Source organism: Peromyscus leucopus, chromosome 23, assembly GCF_004664715.2.
Source record: "Peromyscus leucopus breed LL Stock chromosome 23, UCI_PerLeu_2.1, whole genome shotgun sequence".
Lineage (NCBI taxonomy): Eukaryota > Metazoa > Chordata > Mammalia > Rodentia > Cricetidae > Peromyscus > Peromyscus leucopus.
The window spans coordinates 9,381,261-9,396,624 of NC_051082.1; the positions used below are offsets into that span (position 1 = coordinate 9,381,261).

Here is a 15,364-nt window from a genome sequence, read left to right on the forward strand (position 1 = left end):
ACAAACTGTTGCTGTCAAAACATCCACCCCCTCAGGAAGAGATGCTGGGACATATGGATTTTTTTTTCCCCAATTGTAGTAAAACGGGAGTAATAGGAAATCTCCTCCCCCGATCAGTTGTGTGAGATTTCACACAAGCACGTTCACACTGTGGACAGCTCTCACTTCCACCGGGGTCTCCTCTCACCAAAGCCCGGAACCTATTACACAATAAACCATCACTGCCTCTCCCCCAGTTCTGCCAGCCTCCTCTCCTCTCCTCCCCACCTCCCCTCCTCTTCCCTCCCCTTCCCACCTCCCTCTCTTCTTCTTTGAGACAAGGTTGTTCACTCTGTGGCCCACACTAGTTTCCAACGTCCTCCTGCCTCAGCTTCCTTGTATATCAAAATAATATTTTGGATATACAGTCATCCCTAGGTGCCCGTGAAGGATTTGTTCCAGGACGCCCCAGAGATGCCTGAATCTAAGGACTGTTGTCTACGATTTGCAAACAATCTCACACACCCCCACCAGCCAGATTTTAGAGGGCTCTTAATACCCAATGCTATGTAAATGTTATGTAAATGTCATGTACATGCCATGTAAACAGTGGTCCTGCTGTATGGTTCAAGGAGTAGCAGCAGCCAGGACAGAGCCTGCATGCCATTCAGTCCAGACTTGACCATTTCCCGAGTACTTTGTATCTGCTCCATGGGTGCAGAACCCACAGCTATGAAAAGGCTGATAGTTCAATGAAATTATTACTAGAATTAATTCCATGGGGTCTGATTCGTCTCCTTCCTGTGACAACTGAAAATGTAAAGTTGAATATCCACTGGTGTCCTCTCTCTCTCTGTGTGTGTGTGTGTGTGTGTGTGTGTGTGTGTGTGTGTGTGTCAGCGGAGGAATTTGAGGCTGGTATCCTTGTTCACTTTCGGCACTCAGCTGTGCACCCCCAAGCCTGGAGATCCCCCCTTCTCACCTGCTGTAGAGTTGCTGGGAGCTGAAGGTGTAAAGGACATACAGCGTGTTCCCCGCCAGGAAGGCCAGAATCCACAAGATGACCAGGACCGATCTCTTCTCCTGTGTACAGAGTGAAAGAACCGTGGGGGAGGCTGTGAGGCCAGTGGTGCGTGGAGTGGAACTTTCTAGAATGTTCTGGGATGAGCGCGGAAACATCACTGTCTCCAAAGGAAGCAGAGCTGATGGTGAGGGAAGGCTGCGGGTGTCCTTCTAGCTCACTGGGACTCAGTAGCCACACGGAAGGTGACAGGGAGGGGGAATCTCTGCCGGGAGAACCATCTAGAAAGGTCAGCGCTTACATTCACAGCTGACTCTGGAGTGACATGGGCTGGCTGTCTACCCTTAGCTTGCACTTGACACACACACACACCCCATTGGCTCCATCCCACCTGAGCTGCTCAACCCTGGATAAGCTGCTTAAATAGATCCACAGCAGCAACTACCTCCCAGGTTCCTAAGAATGAGTGCACACACACACACACACACACACACACACACACTATTAGAGTGCCTGGCATGAGTGTCCATCGTTGTTAAGAACTGGGCACAAACTTTGGGCATGGTGCCACACGCCTGCATCCCAGCAGCACTCAGAGGTAGCAGAGACGGGAGGATCAGAAGTCTGAGGTCAGCCTCTGCAGCATATCAAGTCTGAGGCCACCCTGGGCTGTGTGAGATGCTGTCTCAGAACAAGCAAATCGGGGCCAGTGAGATGGCTTTGCAGGCACAAGAGCTTGCGGTCAGGCCTGGGGTCTTGAGTTCAATCCCCAGGCCCAACATAGTGGAAGGAGAGAACCAACTCCTGAAAGGTGCCCTCTGACCTCCATGCGTGTGCTGTGACATGTACCCAATAAGTATGTTAGTAAAAATGAAAACTAATAACAAAGCAGTTAAGAAACTTGCTCAAAGGCATCAATGCCTTCGAGATGAAGGTATGGCTAACAGTTAGGTCCTGAAAGCTGGGAGTGGTAGCCACGCCTTTAATCCCAGCACAGAGATGCAGGCAGAGCTCTGAGAGTTTGAGGCTAGCCTGGTCTACATAGTGATACCCTGTCTCTCACATACACAAAGGCTCCTTTGTTTGCGCCCAGCAGCTCCTGGGCCTGACAGCAATCCCAGAACATGTCCAGAATCTGCAGAGAAGGGCATGTTCCTGTCCCAGTGCCCTGGGGGGGGAGGAGGGCAGATCCCTGTGCTGCTGGCCCTCCAAAGCCTGTCTCTTCCTGGCCCAGGGTGTCTGCTCTGCTGGAAGAGATGAGATCATAGCTTTCCCACTGACCCTTCCTTGCGGTTTCAGTAAATGCTCCTCCATACATACTGTCTCAGACCTGACCCAGAATCCGGTGCTCTGCTGCAGTGTACATTTCCAGCGAAAGAGCAGACAGACCGATCTCAACTCTCCCATTATTCCAGGAGTCAAGGTTAATGACTGAGGGAGCACCTTTAGGGGCTGGGCTCAGGAAAGTGCACCCTGCACCAGCATGAGTTTGAGTCCCCAGCACCTAGGGAAGAAGCCAGGTGTGGTGGTACCTGTAGCTGCATTGGGGAGGCTGAGACAGCAGCGTCCCTGGAGCTCACTGGCAGCCAGCCTTGGCCAATCAGTGAGAGACCCTGTCTCCAGGGATAAGATGGACAGGAATGGAGGAAGACCGCGCACAGTGCACAGAGGCTGATCTCTGGCCTCCACACCCAGGCACATAGGCACGCACTTGCACGCACATTCCCAGAAACCACCACCTCCAACCAACAGACAGCTCTTGTCAGTGAGGTTTACTCACTCGGCAGTCTCTTCTCCTCGCTAATAAATGGCAGGTCCCAGCTTAGTTTAGGAAGGCCCATAAAGGCAGGAAGCGAAGGACCAAGAGAGGCCAGATGCCTAAGCTTAAGGCCAGTCATTGTGGCCCTGTTCACAGAAAAAATGCATGTACAGTGTGTAATCCTGGCACTCAGGCTGAGGAAGGAGGGTTGCAAGTTCAAAGCCAGCCTGAACTACGCAGGGTTAGAGGCCAGTCTGGGCTGCATGGTGAGACTAGGTCTCCTCCACACCCTCTCAAAACAAAATATGCATGTACAGACATAATGTCATCTGTGTATTCATGGACCTTAAGCATCCCAGGAGGCTCCTCCATGGATCTAGGTATCCTCTTGGCCCTTAACACCTAAGCCCAGGCGCCATGGTGAGGACACTGTGTTGGCACAGGCCCAATCCCCAGTGTCCCCCTCTATGGGGGTGGGTCACTCTGTAGTTTTCTTACCAGAAGGGTTTGCATGAAGATGAGACAGAGGGGGTCAAGCCCTGGATCTCACATGCAAAGGGGACCTGGGATGCATCCATGCTTTGGGCAGAATACAGGGGCCATCACAGGGCCCACCTGCTCAGAAAGCAGTTTTGCAAAACAGATCGATTTAGAATTTCCTCGAGGCCAGGCACAACCCCTTCCACGCTTTATCTTAGTTAATCACCTCGATGGGTCTGAGTTGGTAGGGTGCCTTGTCTTAAGACGGGGTGATGGTCTGATGTACCCATTGCACGTTGAAAATCATCAATGACAATACTTGGGACGCACCCAGCCTGCCGAACAGCCCTGTTTAGTAGTCCAGCACACTGTAGCCTGCTGGCTGTCAGCCCTCTGGGCTGCCTGGGAGCGAGCCTGGAACTCCCGGCCTTCATGTCTTCCCAGTTCACCCTCCTGGGCCCTGGGACTAACGGTGCAGCCACCGAGACCAGCTCAAGTCAGAAGAATGTGTTGTTTTGCCACTGTCGTAGAGATGAGCTCGTAACTCGGGGCCTCCGAAGTCAGGGAGCAATGGAACCCCTTTTCTAGAGAGGAGCCTGTGGATTACAGCTCAAAGGCACCTACTGTGGGCCTGACAGTGGGTAGAATTAATTAATTAATTAATTAATTAATTAATTATTTTTGTTTGTTTTGTTTTTCGAGACAGGGTTTCTCTGTGCAGTTTTGGTGCCTGTCCTGGATCTTGCGCTGTAGCCCAGGCTGGCCTCGAACTCACAGAGATCCGCCTGGCTCTGCCTCCCGAGTGCTGGGATTAAAGGCGTGCGCCACCACCGCCCCGTCTTGAATTATTGTTTTGTTTTGTCTTCTTAAATTGTGTGCAGATGAGAAAAGACATATAGATTTGTAACTACAGGTGCACATAGGCCACAGCTTGCACGCGGAGGCGGGGGTCAGAGGACAACCCTGGGTGTAGGTCTTCACCTTCCACCTTGTTTGCTACGACTCTGACCTTGGCCTAGACCGCCCTGTGTCAGATCTCAAGTCTGCAGAGCTGTGAGATGGAAATCCATCACTCTGGCAGCCGCGCGGGGGGACTCACCTTCAACGACACCTGCTCCCGGAGGGTGGAGTTCGCATAGGCGAAGGTACTGGCCATCCCGATGCACACAGCGATGCCTGTGGGAAGCACAGGGTGACACGGGGGACGTGCTGGCTTCCACCCCCTCAGACCTCTCCAGCCTAGCCCCGAGACCCTGACCAATGCTGGAAAACGTCATCCAACATGTCCCTGGAGTTGGCAAGCTAAGGACTGAGGGGAGGAAGACCGACTTCCAGGGATTAGGCTACGAGCCACATCTGCAAGAAGGCTGAGCCGCTCTCGTCTGGGGAGAGGGTGGAGAGCGGCCAGAGAGAGAGACCAGAGTTCAAATCCCGGCTCTGCCACTTCTGCTGTGTGAGTGCAGGCAGGTCACTGGCCCTCTCTGAGCCCCAGTTCCCTCATCTGTGTGATGGACGGACAGACAGCTCACAGCACCCAGCTCACAGAGGGGCAGTGCACACAGGTAACCTCCAGCAGTGACTCTGTGGGATGCATAACCCTGTCAACTCTAGAACAAACCTGGAGTTATCTGTAATACACACACAGGAGGGAGGCCACGGGGAAACAGAACAATGCTAAGGGAGGTGAAACTCTCCACCGTCAGGCAGAAGGGAGAACGGGACTGAACCCACAACTCATGTAAACACCACGGTCCGCCAGTCTGCAGCCTGGGCTTGCTCCTGGGGAATGACTTGAAGGACCTTCAAACCCTGCTGCGCTACTTTGGACGGGGCTAAGACAGGACTGGCTTAGGACTGTTTTGTTAGAGTTAGGTGTTCTCTAGGATTCTTAGATGGACCGAACAGAAGTGTTTCTCCGCATTAGAAACAGGGAAGGGTGCTGACTCTGGTCCCCCGCCCTCTCTTCTTCTTTAAATACCTTCCTTTTGGATTAGACAATAAGCAGGGATGGAGTCGGCTCAGCGGGTAAAGGGGCTTGCTGCCAAGCCTGACAACTTGAGTTCAATCCCCAGGACCCACAGTGTAGAAAGACAGAACCGAGTCCTGAAAAACGCCCTCCGGCCTCCAAACCGGTGCCACTGTACATATTTCTGGGCACATGTACACACACACATTAAATAAACAAATGTAAATTAAAGACAACTATACAGTCCACTGACGCTGGGTACCGGGGTGCACACCTGCCGTACCTACGACCTCAGCACCCAGGACACTGCGGCAGGGGACACCAGCTTTGGTCTCCGCCGAGCTACAGAGGAACCTTGTCTCAAACAACTGCACGCAGGAATCACACAGCTGCAAGACCAGGTATGGCGGCACATGTCTGTTCTGGGGAGGCAGAGGCAGGAGGATCTCCGAGAGTTCAAGGGGAGCCTCAGCGACAAACTTAACAGTTCTAGTGAAGGCGCAAAGCTACACAGAGAAACCTGTCTCGAAAAACAAAAAAAAAAAAAAAAAAAAAAGAAAGAAAGGAGATAGAAAGACGAAGATTTGAGAGAAGAGCAGAAGAAATGATATGGGATCAGAAAGAAGAGACAAGTGAAGAAAGCCCGGAAGGAAAGAAAGAAACAATGGATGGCCTCATCTTGAGATTTTCTTTTCTGTTGTTTTGGTTATTATTATTATTATTATTATTATTATTATTATTATTGTTATGTGTGAGCGCCTGAATGCAGGCTCACACGTGCATGTGTGGGGGTCAGGACAACCTTCAGGAGTTCTCTTCTTCCACCCTGGGTTCTGGGGATCGAACTCAGCAAATCAGGTGTGCAAGACACGCACCTTCGCCCATTAAGCCACCTTGCCGGCCCCAGACATTGTCTTGTATGGGAAGAAGTAACCGAGTCACAGTCTGGAAGTACTGCAGGGCAGAGTAGCACCATCAACACGCCAGAGACCATCATGAAATGATGAGTTATGGGCTAGGTACTTGGTTAAGTACTACACAAGTCCCCATCCCACTGAGTACCTGCTACGTGCCAGGCTCTGTCAGGGATGTGTGTGTGTGTGTGTGTGTGTGTGTGTGTGTGTGTGTGTGTGTGTATGTGAGAGAGAGAGAGAGAGAGAGAAGAGAGAGAGAGAGAGAGAGAGAGATGGTCAGAACACAACCTGTAGGAGTGGGTTCTCTCCATGGGTCTGGAGGACTGAACTCAGGTCATCAGTTTTGGTGCCAAGTGCCTTTGCTTGCTGAGCCATCTTGCTGACTCTGGTTATTTGGATGTGTTGTGGCAATGAACACTTTACTCACTGGAGCCATCCCCAGCCCTTCCCTGAATGTCCCGTGTGTAAGTGGTTGAATCTACAGACAGAATTGGGGACTGAGAGGAACAGTTGTCTATACCTAACCCCGAGAGACACGTGGACCTGAGGCAGAGAGTTAAATAACGTGCCCAATGTCCTACAGCAACGACAGGCTGGAGCTCTGGTTCCGACCCCGAAGCCTGAGCTCTTAGTTAGGACACGCTGCTCTTCCCATCCGACTGAGATACTGGCTAAAGAGGTTTCTATTTCAACCCCACTGGACAGAGGAGAAAGCTGAGGGTCAGAGAGGTCACCTGCTCAAGATCATACAATCGGGCTGGCATTTGAACCCAGGTCTGACTCAGAACTCCATGTATGCATTCAAGCCGAGTGCACCATGGTTCCTCTACTGTCTGCCTGGTCCTGGCCCTGGGCACGCCCAGCCGTTCCCTGGAGTGCAGGGCCCGCCCACTGGGACTCACCGAGCTTGTGCTGGAAGCACAGTTTGGCCAGCAGGATGAGGATAAAGGGTAGTCCTTTCTGCAGCCAGCAGATCACAGCCTTCAGCTCGGACAGTGCGGGCGCTGGAGTCCCGGGCTGCTCGTCCACCCCTTCCTCGGAGTGCCCACGGTGGTCCCCACCCACGTGCTGCAGCAGGGAGCCCCCGCGGTGGGCAGCATGGTGGAAGTGGTGGTGGGATTGGCGATGGTGGTAGGTGCTGCCTTCGGTGCTGCGGCCACCGGCCTCGTCCCTGGTGGCTGGCATCGGGATGAACACGTCCCCGCCACCTCCTGTGGAGCCCAGGACCAGGCCTGCTGGGAAGGGGTTGGCAGGCAGGCCACCTGCCAGGCCTGAGAAAAGCGCGGGAGGGGAGGCCGCCTCTGCCTTCAGGCTCTCAAACACACCACCTTCATCCACGCTGGCCTCGGGGCTGAGCGCCTGGCTGCGGCTTCTGCAGGATGGGATAGCAAAGCCCATGTCAGACCTGGCCCCAAGCTCACGCTGCAGTTTAATCCCTGTGCCGGGAAGGTGTAGACTTAACCCCGCTATGGTGTCTGGAGGGGAGTGGGGGTCTGCACAATTAGAACTGGATGAGGTCATCACGTATAACCCCCAGGATTGAATCCTGGGAGCTTTATGGGAAGAGGGAGTGAACCAGAAAGAACCGGATGGCCAGATGCATCCCGAACAAGAGGTGAGACACACCTCTCTTTATAACTTCACCCAGCCTGGAGTGGTCTGTTTTGGCCACAGAAAAACAGATATGAGACAGAGAACCGGCAATCCCTCGTGGGATTGTGAGCTCAAAGTACCAATGATGTGACCAGCCCAACTGTTATCTCCCCTCAAAATGTTGGGTGTGGTCCTGAGCCCTCAACCCCAGAATGTGACCTTATTTAGGGGCAGGGTCTTTAAACAGTGGACCCCAATCCTTTAGTATGGCAGATGTCCCTGTGCGGAGAGATCAGGACAGACACCCAGCAGGTTGGGAGGAAAGACTTCAGAAAGTGGACCTTGCACCTTGCAGCCTCCAGCACCACAAGATGGCCAGTCCCTGTGGGTGAAGTCACCAGTGGCACCAACTCTAAGAGGCTTGCGATCCCAGCACTTGGGGGCATGAGATAGGAGGATCCTTCAAGATCAGGCTGGGCAACTTAGTGAGACCCTATCTTGAGAAAGTGGGAAGGCGGCGGCAGCAGTGGCAGGGGATTGTTGCTCAGTGGTAAGGCTCAGGGTCCAGTGTGCTTCATTGACCGACTCATCAGCTCCTCCCACTAGCCTATGTTAGGTATACACAATATCCCCATTTCGCAGATCAACCAACAGAGACACTTGGTCAGAGGTGAATGGCTGGTGAGGGACAGTTTGGTCCCGACTCAAGAACTTACATGTATGCATCTATCTTTGAGGCCGGGTCTTCATCTATCTCAAGCTGGACTCAAGCTTGCTGTGTAGCTGAGGCTGGCTTTGAACCCCCAATTCTCCTGTTTCTACCTCCCAAGGGCTGGGATTAAGGATGTGTGCTACCACATCAGGTTTTATGTAGTACTGGGGACTGACAGGGCTTCCTGAGTGAGGCGAGCACTGTACCTTCTGAGCCACATCCCAGCACCTGGCTTACTTCCTCAAGCACCTTGTTTCCCCCAAAAGCTGCTTTTGGACTTGACCTTGTACCATCCTGTCTCTACTGATCATATATATATATATATTTGACTATTTCACTATCACACTAAAAGCCCTCTAAGGAGCTCCCAGTCTATATTTCCAGAAGACTCTGCTAAGTTCTAGAGGCAGGTACCAAGAGCATTCCCATTTTACAGACAGAAACTGAGGTTCCAGATGAGCACCCTAAACTCCAATGTCACACTGGACTTCTCACCTCTCAAGGGTCCCCAGCTTCAGGTAGCTGTGGTCACTACGCTGTCCCCTAGCCCTGCCTCACTGAATCTAGGTTACCTCATCCTGCCTCTATCAGACGCCAGCTGACACATCTCCTCAATGGGAGGGCAGTGGCCAACTCTCTCTAAACCCAGGGACTGCCTACAGGGGACAGATCTCAGTGGTTAGTTTATTGCCCACCTTTCCCAACACCCTCAATCCTGGTTGTGTGCTGTGCCACTGTGGGGATCCCAGGACAAATGCAGGTGGCTTGGACCCATCAAAGAATGCGTCAAAATCTTTGGGAGTGGGCCCTGTACCTTGACTTCTCAAATCCCTTGGAGATTCCAGCATGCAGGGACAGGGACAAATGTGACTGCTTACTCCCTGTTGTATATCTGCCAGAAAGCACAATGCAGATTGTACAAAGCATGCTCAACCAGTGTTGTTTGAAAGAGTGAGTGAGAGTCAGAGCTAGTTCGAGGACAGCCAAAGCCACCTAAAGAAACCCCGTCTTCAGAAGAGAAAAAAAAAAAAAACAAAAAAAAACAAACAAAAAAAAAAACGTTTAAAGCATTTGCCTGAGCCTGGTATTTATAAAACTCATTTGACCACAGAATCCTTTTTTATCCCTGGAAAACCTATTAATGTTACACAGGACACCGAGACACACGGCCAGGGACCGGTTGGTCGGGAGAAGTCTCAGGGTCGTTTCCTTCACAAGCTGGACTTCATGGTACATCGTCCTAAACCTGGGACAGCTTGAAGATGGCTACCAAATCACTCTCCCCACCGGGCCCCCTCCCTGGTGGTTCCAAAGCCTGGGAACCGTGTGGCCCTCCTCCCCGGGGCTCTGGATAAAAATACTTACGATATTAGTGGCAACAGCAACAGGCACCACGGTTGTGTGTCTCGAAGGACTTGAGCTTTCTCTGCATTTCAAGGGCTTGGCTCAGAAAGCGTGCATTTTGTCAGGTGCCCAGGCCGCTGTAGATGACCCTACCATCCCAGGGGACTCTAGAAAGCCTCCCCCAATCCCTGAGCTCACTCGAGTTCCTGATGCTCCAGGGAACTTCAGTACACCTCGGGAAAGCTCAACCCACCAAAGCCTTTTTTTTTTTTTTTCCAGTCTGCCTCCCTCCCCTCGGCCCCTCTCCTGTATCCAGTTGGGATTGTAGCCAAAATGGGAAAGAATATTCCTTGGGGGGAGGGGGTTGGAACTGCACTTCCAACTTAACCACTTAAGAGCACCACCTTAGGGAGCCAAGAGAGCCAGGGACCGGGTCCACTTGAATTGGAGAAGGTGAACTACGGCGTCTCAAAGGGGCCAATGAGATGGCTCCACAGGTAAAGGTGACTACGGACAACTCTTGACAACCTGAGTTTGATACCTGGGACTCACACATGGTGGAGAGAGAGAACTGACTCCCACAAGCTGCTGACCTACACGCATGCCATGACACCGGCACCCCACCCAAATAAATAAGTCGTGTAATTAAAAGTTGAAGCGCAAATTTGGATGGGAACCAATGGACCACAGGTCTAATCTTAGCCCTGCCATTTCCTGGCTGTGTGACTTTCACTAAAGGACTTGTCCTCTCTGAACTTTAGTCTTTCATCTTCAGGCTGCTCTAACAGTGGCACCTTAATGCCCGGTGGACAGTAGCTTTTCGGCCATGGCTTCTGCCCCCAAAGATGTCTGGGTTCACTTGAGAGCAAAGCTGTCCTCAGCTCCGAAGATTCCATAAGCAAGCTAACGGTTAAGATAGACGCTGCGTCTGTGTGTCCTTGTGTTTGTGAAGACACAGTCCTTCATCCGTCAGCAACTGTGACATTAATCACCTTTCTATGGCTGGAGAAACTGAGACCTGGAGGTGCTGCTTCCTGCTAAAGATGCCACCGCTGGTATCTGCGTCTGTGACACAGAGTACCCGAGACTGGGGAAAGGTGTGGCTGCTCCCGTCCTGAAATCAGGACAGCTGCACCCAATCCACACAAGATTGGGGCTCACGGAGGGAAACGCGGGGAGGTCATCAGACCCCAACCCACTTGCCTGCCTCCTGTGCCCCCACAGCTGCATGTGGTCCTGGAAGGAGCTGGCATGTATATCTATGGGTGCTGGAAGGTCCCCTGAAGGGAGGATGCTGGGGTAGCAGCTTCTGTGATCCCCACCCTTGCTGGGCTGGGCTTTTTGGTATTTGTAGCTGCCTTGGAATCACTCAAGGTCCCCAGAAAGTGGCCCCAATAAACTCACTGGTTCACAGAACAAGGAGCCAGCCATCTAGGAAGCTGGCGGCAGTTCTCGGCAGGTACAGATCCGCCAGCTCCCTGACCTTGGACTTCTCAGCCTTCTTCACGCTGGTGAAAGTTAGATGCAACTTGTGAGGCAAGAGGCAGGCCGGCCCCTGTGCTTTGTAGCAGCTAACAGAGGCCAGGCGTCTCTATGTATGAAAACCCAGCAGGAACGATCACTCATCTGAGCCGCAACGATCCGTGTGGATCCATCTTGCGGGGTTTGAGAACTGTCCTAAGACAATAGCAGCTACTCTGTGTCAGTCGCCACTGCAAGGTGTCCTCTCTGCTGTGGTTTAGGTCGAAGGAGAAAGTCCCCTGAGGGACTGTAAAGGCAGGAGTCATGGGGTGTGTGGCGGTGGGCCTTTAAGAGGTGGAGCCTAAGGCTGGAGAGATGGCTCAGAGGTTAAGAGCACTGGCTGTTCTTCCAGAGGTCCTGAGTTCAATTCCCAGCAACCACATGGTGGCTCACAACCATCTGTAATGAGATCTGGTGCCCTCTTCTGGCCTGCAAGCAGAACACTGTATACATAATAAATAAATAAATCTTTAAAAAAAAAAAAAAAAAAAGAGGTGGAGCCTAGTAGGATCCTTGACCTTTAGATCCTTGACCTGTGCACTGCATGAGGAGGAGCAAAGTCTGAGTAGAGCACAGCTCTCCATTGTATTTCTTCAGGCAGGGTCTCTCACTGAACCCAGAGCAAGCTGACTCCCACTCGTCTAGACAGGTAAGCTGCCCAGAGATTCCCTGTCTCTGCCTCCCAGGTACTGGGATTCCAGGTGACTGCTAAGCCTACCCGTCTTTACGTGGGATCTAGGAATCTAAACACTGGTCCTCAGGCTTGCCGGACCAACACTTGATCCTCCAAGGATTCCACCCGGTCCTCTCAGCCATGCTTGAGAAGTCAATCACTCCCACCGACCCATGCCGCCACCACTGCCATCCGTGATACTGGGGTGATGAGGTCAAAGGTGGCCACGGAGCCAGGCTTTCCATGCGTTCTCTCAGCCTCCAAGACCGTGAGCCACAGAAACCCCTTTTTTTTCCCCTCTCTCTTTATCAAGTCATCTGCCTGGGGTGTGTTCTTAGAGGAATGCAAAGCCGCCAAATAATCTGCAAAGCCATTTTCCCTTGGGTCTGTTTTATATCTCCGATAACAGATACTGAGAAGCAAGTATTGTTCATTACACCATCCAGAGCCTAGGGGCCCCACATGGGAGGAAGTTGGAGTTGGGGGACACTCTTACCTTTCAGGTGGGATATTGTCCGTGTTGCTACTGTGGCGCCTCTGCATTTTCCTTAGCACCTGAAAGCCGACACACATGTGAGCCACGTCCCCTGACACACCCCTTACCTGTTGCCATGGTAACCGTAAATAAGTCTCACTCTTCTGCTACATGGCTAGGGCTCTCTGACAACTTCCAAACCACATTTCTATCACTTCTGCCACGCCATCCTGGGTGTTACATCCCACAGGAGAGCGTTATTACCCCATCTCACGGGGAGGCGACTGGAGTCACAGGTGGAGCTGCTTCTTATGCAAAAGGGGGAAAATGACTAATGGGGCTGCCGACAGCCGCTAGACGGGGTGCGGTGAGCAGCAGACACCATCCTTTTTAACTTGCTGTGTGGCCTCAGACTAATCAGTAAACCTCTCTGTGGCCTCCCACTCCCCATCGGTCCCACGGGAGGGAATGGAACGGTCAGCCTGGAAGTCTCCTTCCCTCTCACACATTTAGTGGGTGAAGGGGTGACTTCCCACGGAGACACATCACCTGGTGCGCCGCAAGGAGCCACATGGACTTCAGAACTCCATGTTGACGAAATGGGCCGTGGACATTCAGGGTTCCTGATGCGACCTGGTCACGGGATCCCGGAGAGAGCAAGGCAGGGGCTCCTCTTCCTCTTCAGAGGGAAGTGCAAGGCAGGGGTTCCTCCAAGGCATCAGACCTTGGATGGCACAAAGGACTTGGGTGAGCAGGCTATAGGATGACTTGAGTCGTCTAATAAATTGGGGGGTGCAACTGGTAACTATAGCAGGTGACCCCACTTGCCCGCTAGTTCTGGCAGACTCTTAGTCTCTGAGGCACTTACAGCGGGTTACGGCTTTGATAGATTTGTCATCCTAGCAAACTATGGACCCTGGGGGTTGGAGCCACAGCTCTGTTGATGAAGTGCTTGCCGCACATGCTTGAGGACCTCGGTCTGATCCCCAGCACCTCGGTAAGTAGCCAGGCATGGTGGTGTACCGTTGCAATCCCGGCACTGGGGAGGTAAAACTCGGAGGGTTCCTGGGACCCCCCAGGACCAGTCCTTCTAACTGATGAGCCCTAGGTCCCAGTGAGAAATCCTACCTCAGTAATAATAATAATAACAGTCAATAATAATAATAATAAAAAGTAGCCAGTTCCTAAGGAATGATACCATATGCACATCCACACACCTCTGCAATCCTGCACACGAGCATCCATACACCCCTGCATGTGTGTATACACACGCATGCACGCACGCACGCACGCACGCGCGCGCGCACGCACACACACTGACAGGAAGAAAAAGGAAATCATGAATCCTGATTGGGGAATACAGAAAATGATTTTAGAACTTCCCCTGGCTTCCCAGTAAAACCCAAGCTGTCGGAAGGTTCCAGGTTGTTCCTGAAGCACCATCACTGTTCACCAATGCTGTGACTCATCTCCAGTCACTCTAAAGCTAGCCTTTCCCTGGCTCCAGGCCTTCATACTTGCTCCTCCTCCCTTGGAATGCTTTCCCAGCTCAGGGTTACACAGCTAACGTCTTCAGTACGAACGGTACCTCCTTCCAGAGGTCTTCTCTTCCCTCCTGTTTCCTGTTGGGTCTGTGCTGCTTTCCTCGCAGCACTTACCGGCCATTTACACGCATGCTCATTGATTATGACCCGCGAGGAGACCCTGTGTCTGGTCTGCCCTTCTACCTCAGCATTGCGGAGATGGAAGGCGATCAAGTACTTGTGCAAAGACTAAATTGGGTTTTCCAGCTACGGTTTTCTTAGATCCCTGCACCTTGTCCCACCTCCCGCACCAATAAAAGATCAAGCAGGGCCTGCAAAGTGTGCATACTGCTCCTGCAGAGGACCTAAATCCAGTTCCCAGCTCCCACATGGGCAGCTCACAACTACCTGAAACTCCAGCTGCAGGTGATCCGGCTCCCTCTACTGGCCTCCAAGGGACCTGCACTCACCTGCACAAACCCACACTTACATGCACAAACCGACACTTAATTAAAAAATAAAAACATCTTTAAAGAAATAAAGGATATGCTTCTATGAACAGGTTCATCTTCCTGGAGTATTTTCCCCATACAGACCATCTCTTAGCCCAGGCCAACAAAAACTGGCCACTGAAGGGCTTCTTAATTCTGCACAGCCTTCTCAGGACCACCAACCTAGGACCAGCTAAGTCGCTTATCGTTTTTTTTGGAAGGCCAAATTAGCTGGGAAAAGATTCCTTGGCACCATCTTCAAATACAGGCAATCGCTCTAACACCGAGCTACACCCTGGACTCTGCTATTTTTACAAAGAAAGTAAACGTCATCATGTAACATGTCCCCAAGAACTTGCAATCTGGCTTAATACTCCTCCTGGCCCAACTACTCATCCTCGGGGAAAATAAGACACAGCATCCTCAAGTATCCATCTACAAGCTTAACGCAACGTCCTAAATTAAATGCCCAAGACCCTGTTGCAAGCAGGCGGCACAACTATTCTAATATCGAATCCCAGAGCATATCTTGCACGCAGGATGCAATAAAATGAATGAATGAGCCGTCTCGGTTCCACACACCCTGGCGCTCCCTTTGAGGCCACACCGATCCTAGAGGACGCTTGGGCGCAAGCGGCGTCCCCAGGCCGGTCCAGGGCTGCACCGCGCCCACAGGGGAAGCCTTTCTGGCCAGGCTTGCAGGGCGGCAGGGTAGCGATGGGCGAGCATCCCCCTTCGTTTACCTGTCAGACTCTTCAGCAATCACGGCCTCAGCTAATCCACCCCAGCCAATCACTGGCGCGGCGCGGGCGGCACGTGACTTCCGGCCGGCTCAGCCGGGTGCAGTCGGCGCTAGGACCCCGGCACGGCAACGTCTGCCTCTGGCCGGCGACGGTCCGCCCCCCTGCCTCCG

The 15,364-nt window shown here is 52.4% G+C and overlaps 1 protein-coding gene across 2 annotated transcripts in view; it reads right to left on the reverse strand.

Moving 5' to 3' along the window:
• Nucleotides 1-15,292, reverse strand: part of Rnft2 (ring finger protein, transmembrane 2) — a 59,404-nt gene extending 44,112 nt beyond the window's left edge. Inside the window, exons 1-6 of one of the 2 annotated variants that reach the window (XM_037198650.1) lie at nucleotides 15,195-15,292; nucleotides 12,987-13,161; nucleotides 12,459-12,517; nucleotides 7,022-7,491; nucleotides 4,339-4,415; nucleotides 962-1,062 (exon numbers count right to left, since the gene is read on the reverse strand). In XM_037198650.1, coding sequence (XP_037054545.1) covers nucleotides 962-1,062; nucleotides 4,339-4,415; nucleotides 7,022-7,491; nucleotides 12,459-12,517; nucleotides 12,987-13,010 — 731 coding nt within the window. In that variant the 5' untranslated portion in view covers nucleotides 13,011-13,161; nucleotides 15,195-15,292. The other variant, XM_028878804.2, reaches the window with a different exon arrangement.
• Between the last annotated feature and the right edge of the window lie 72 nt (nucleotides 15,293-15,364).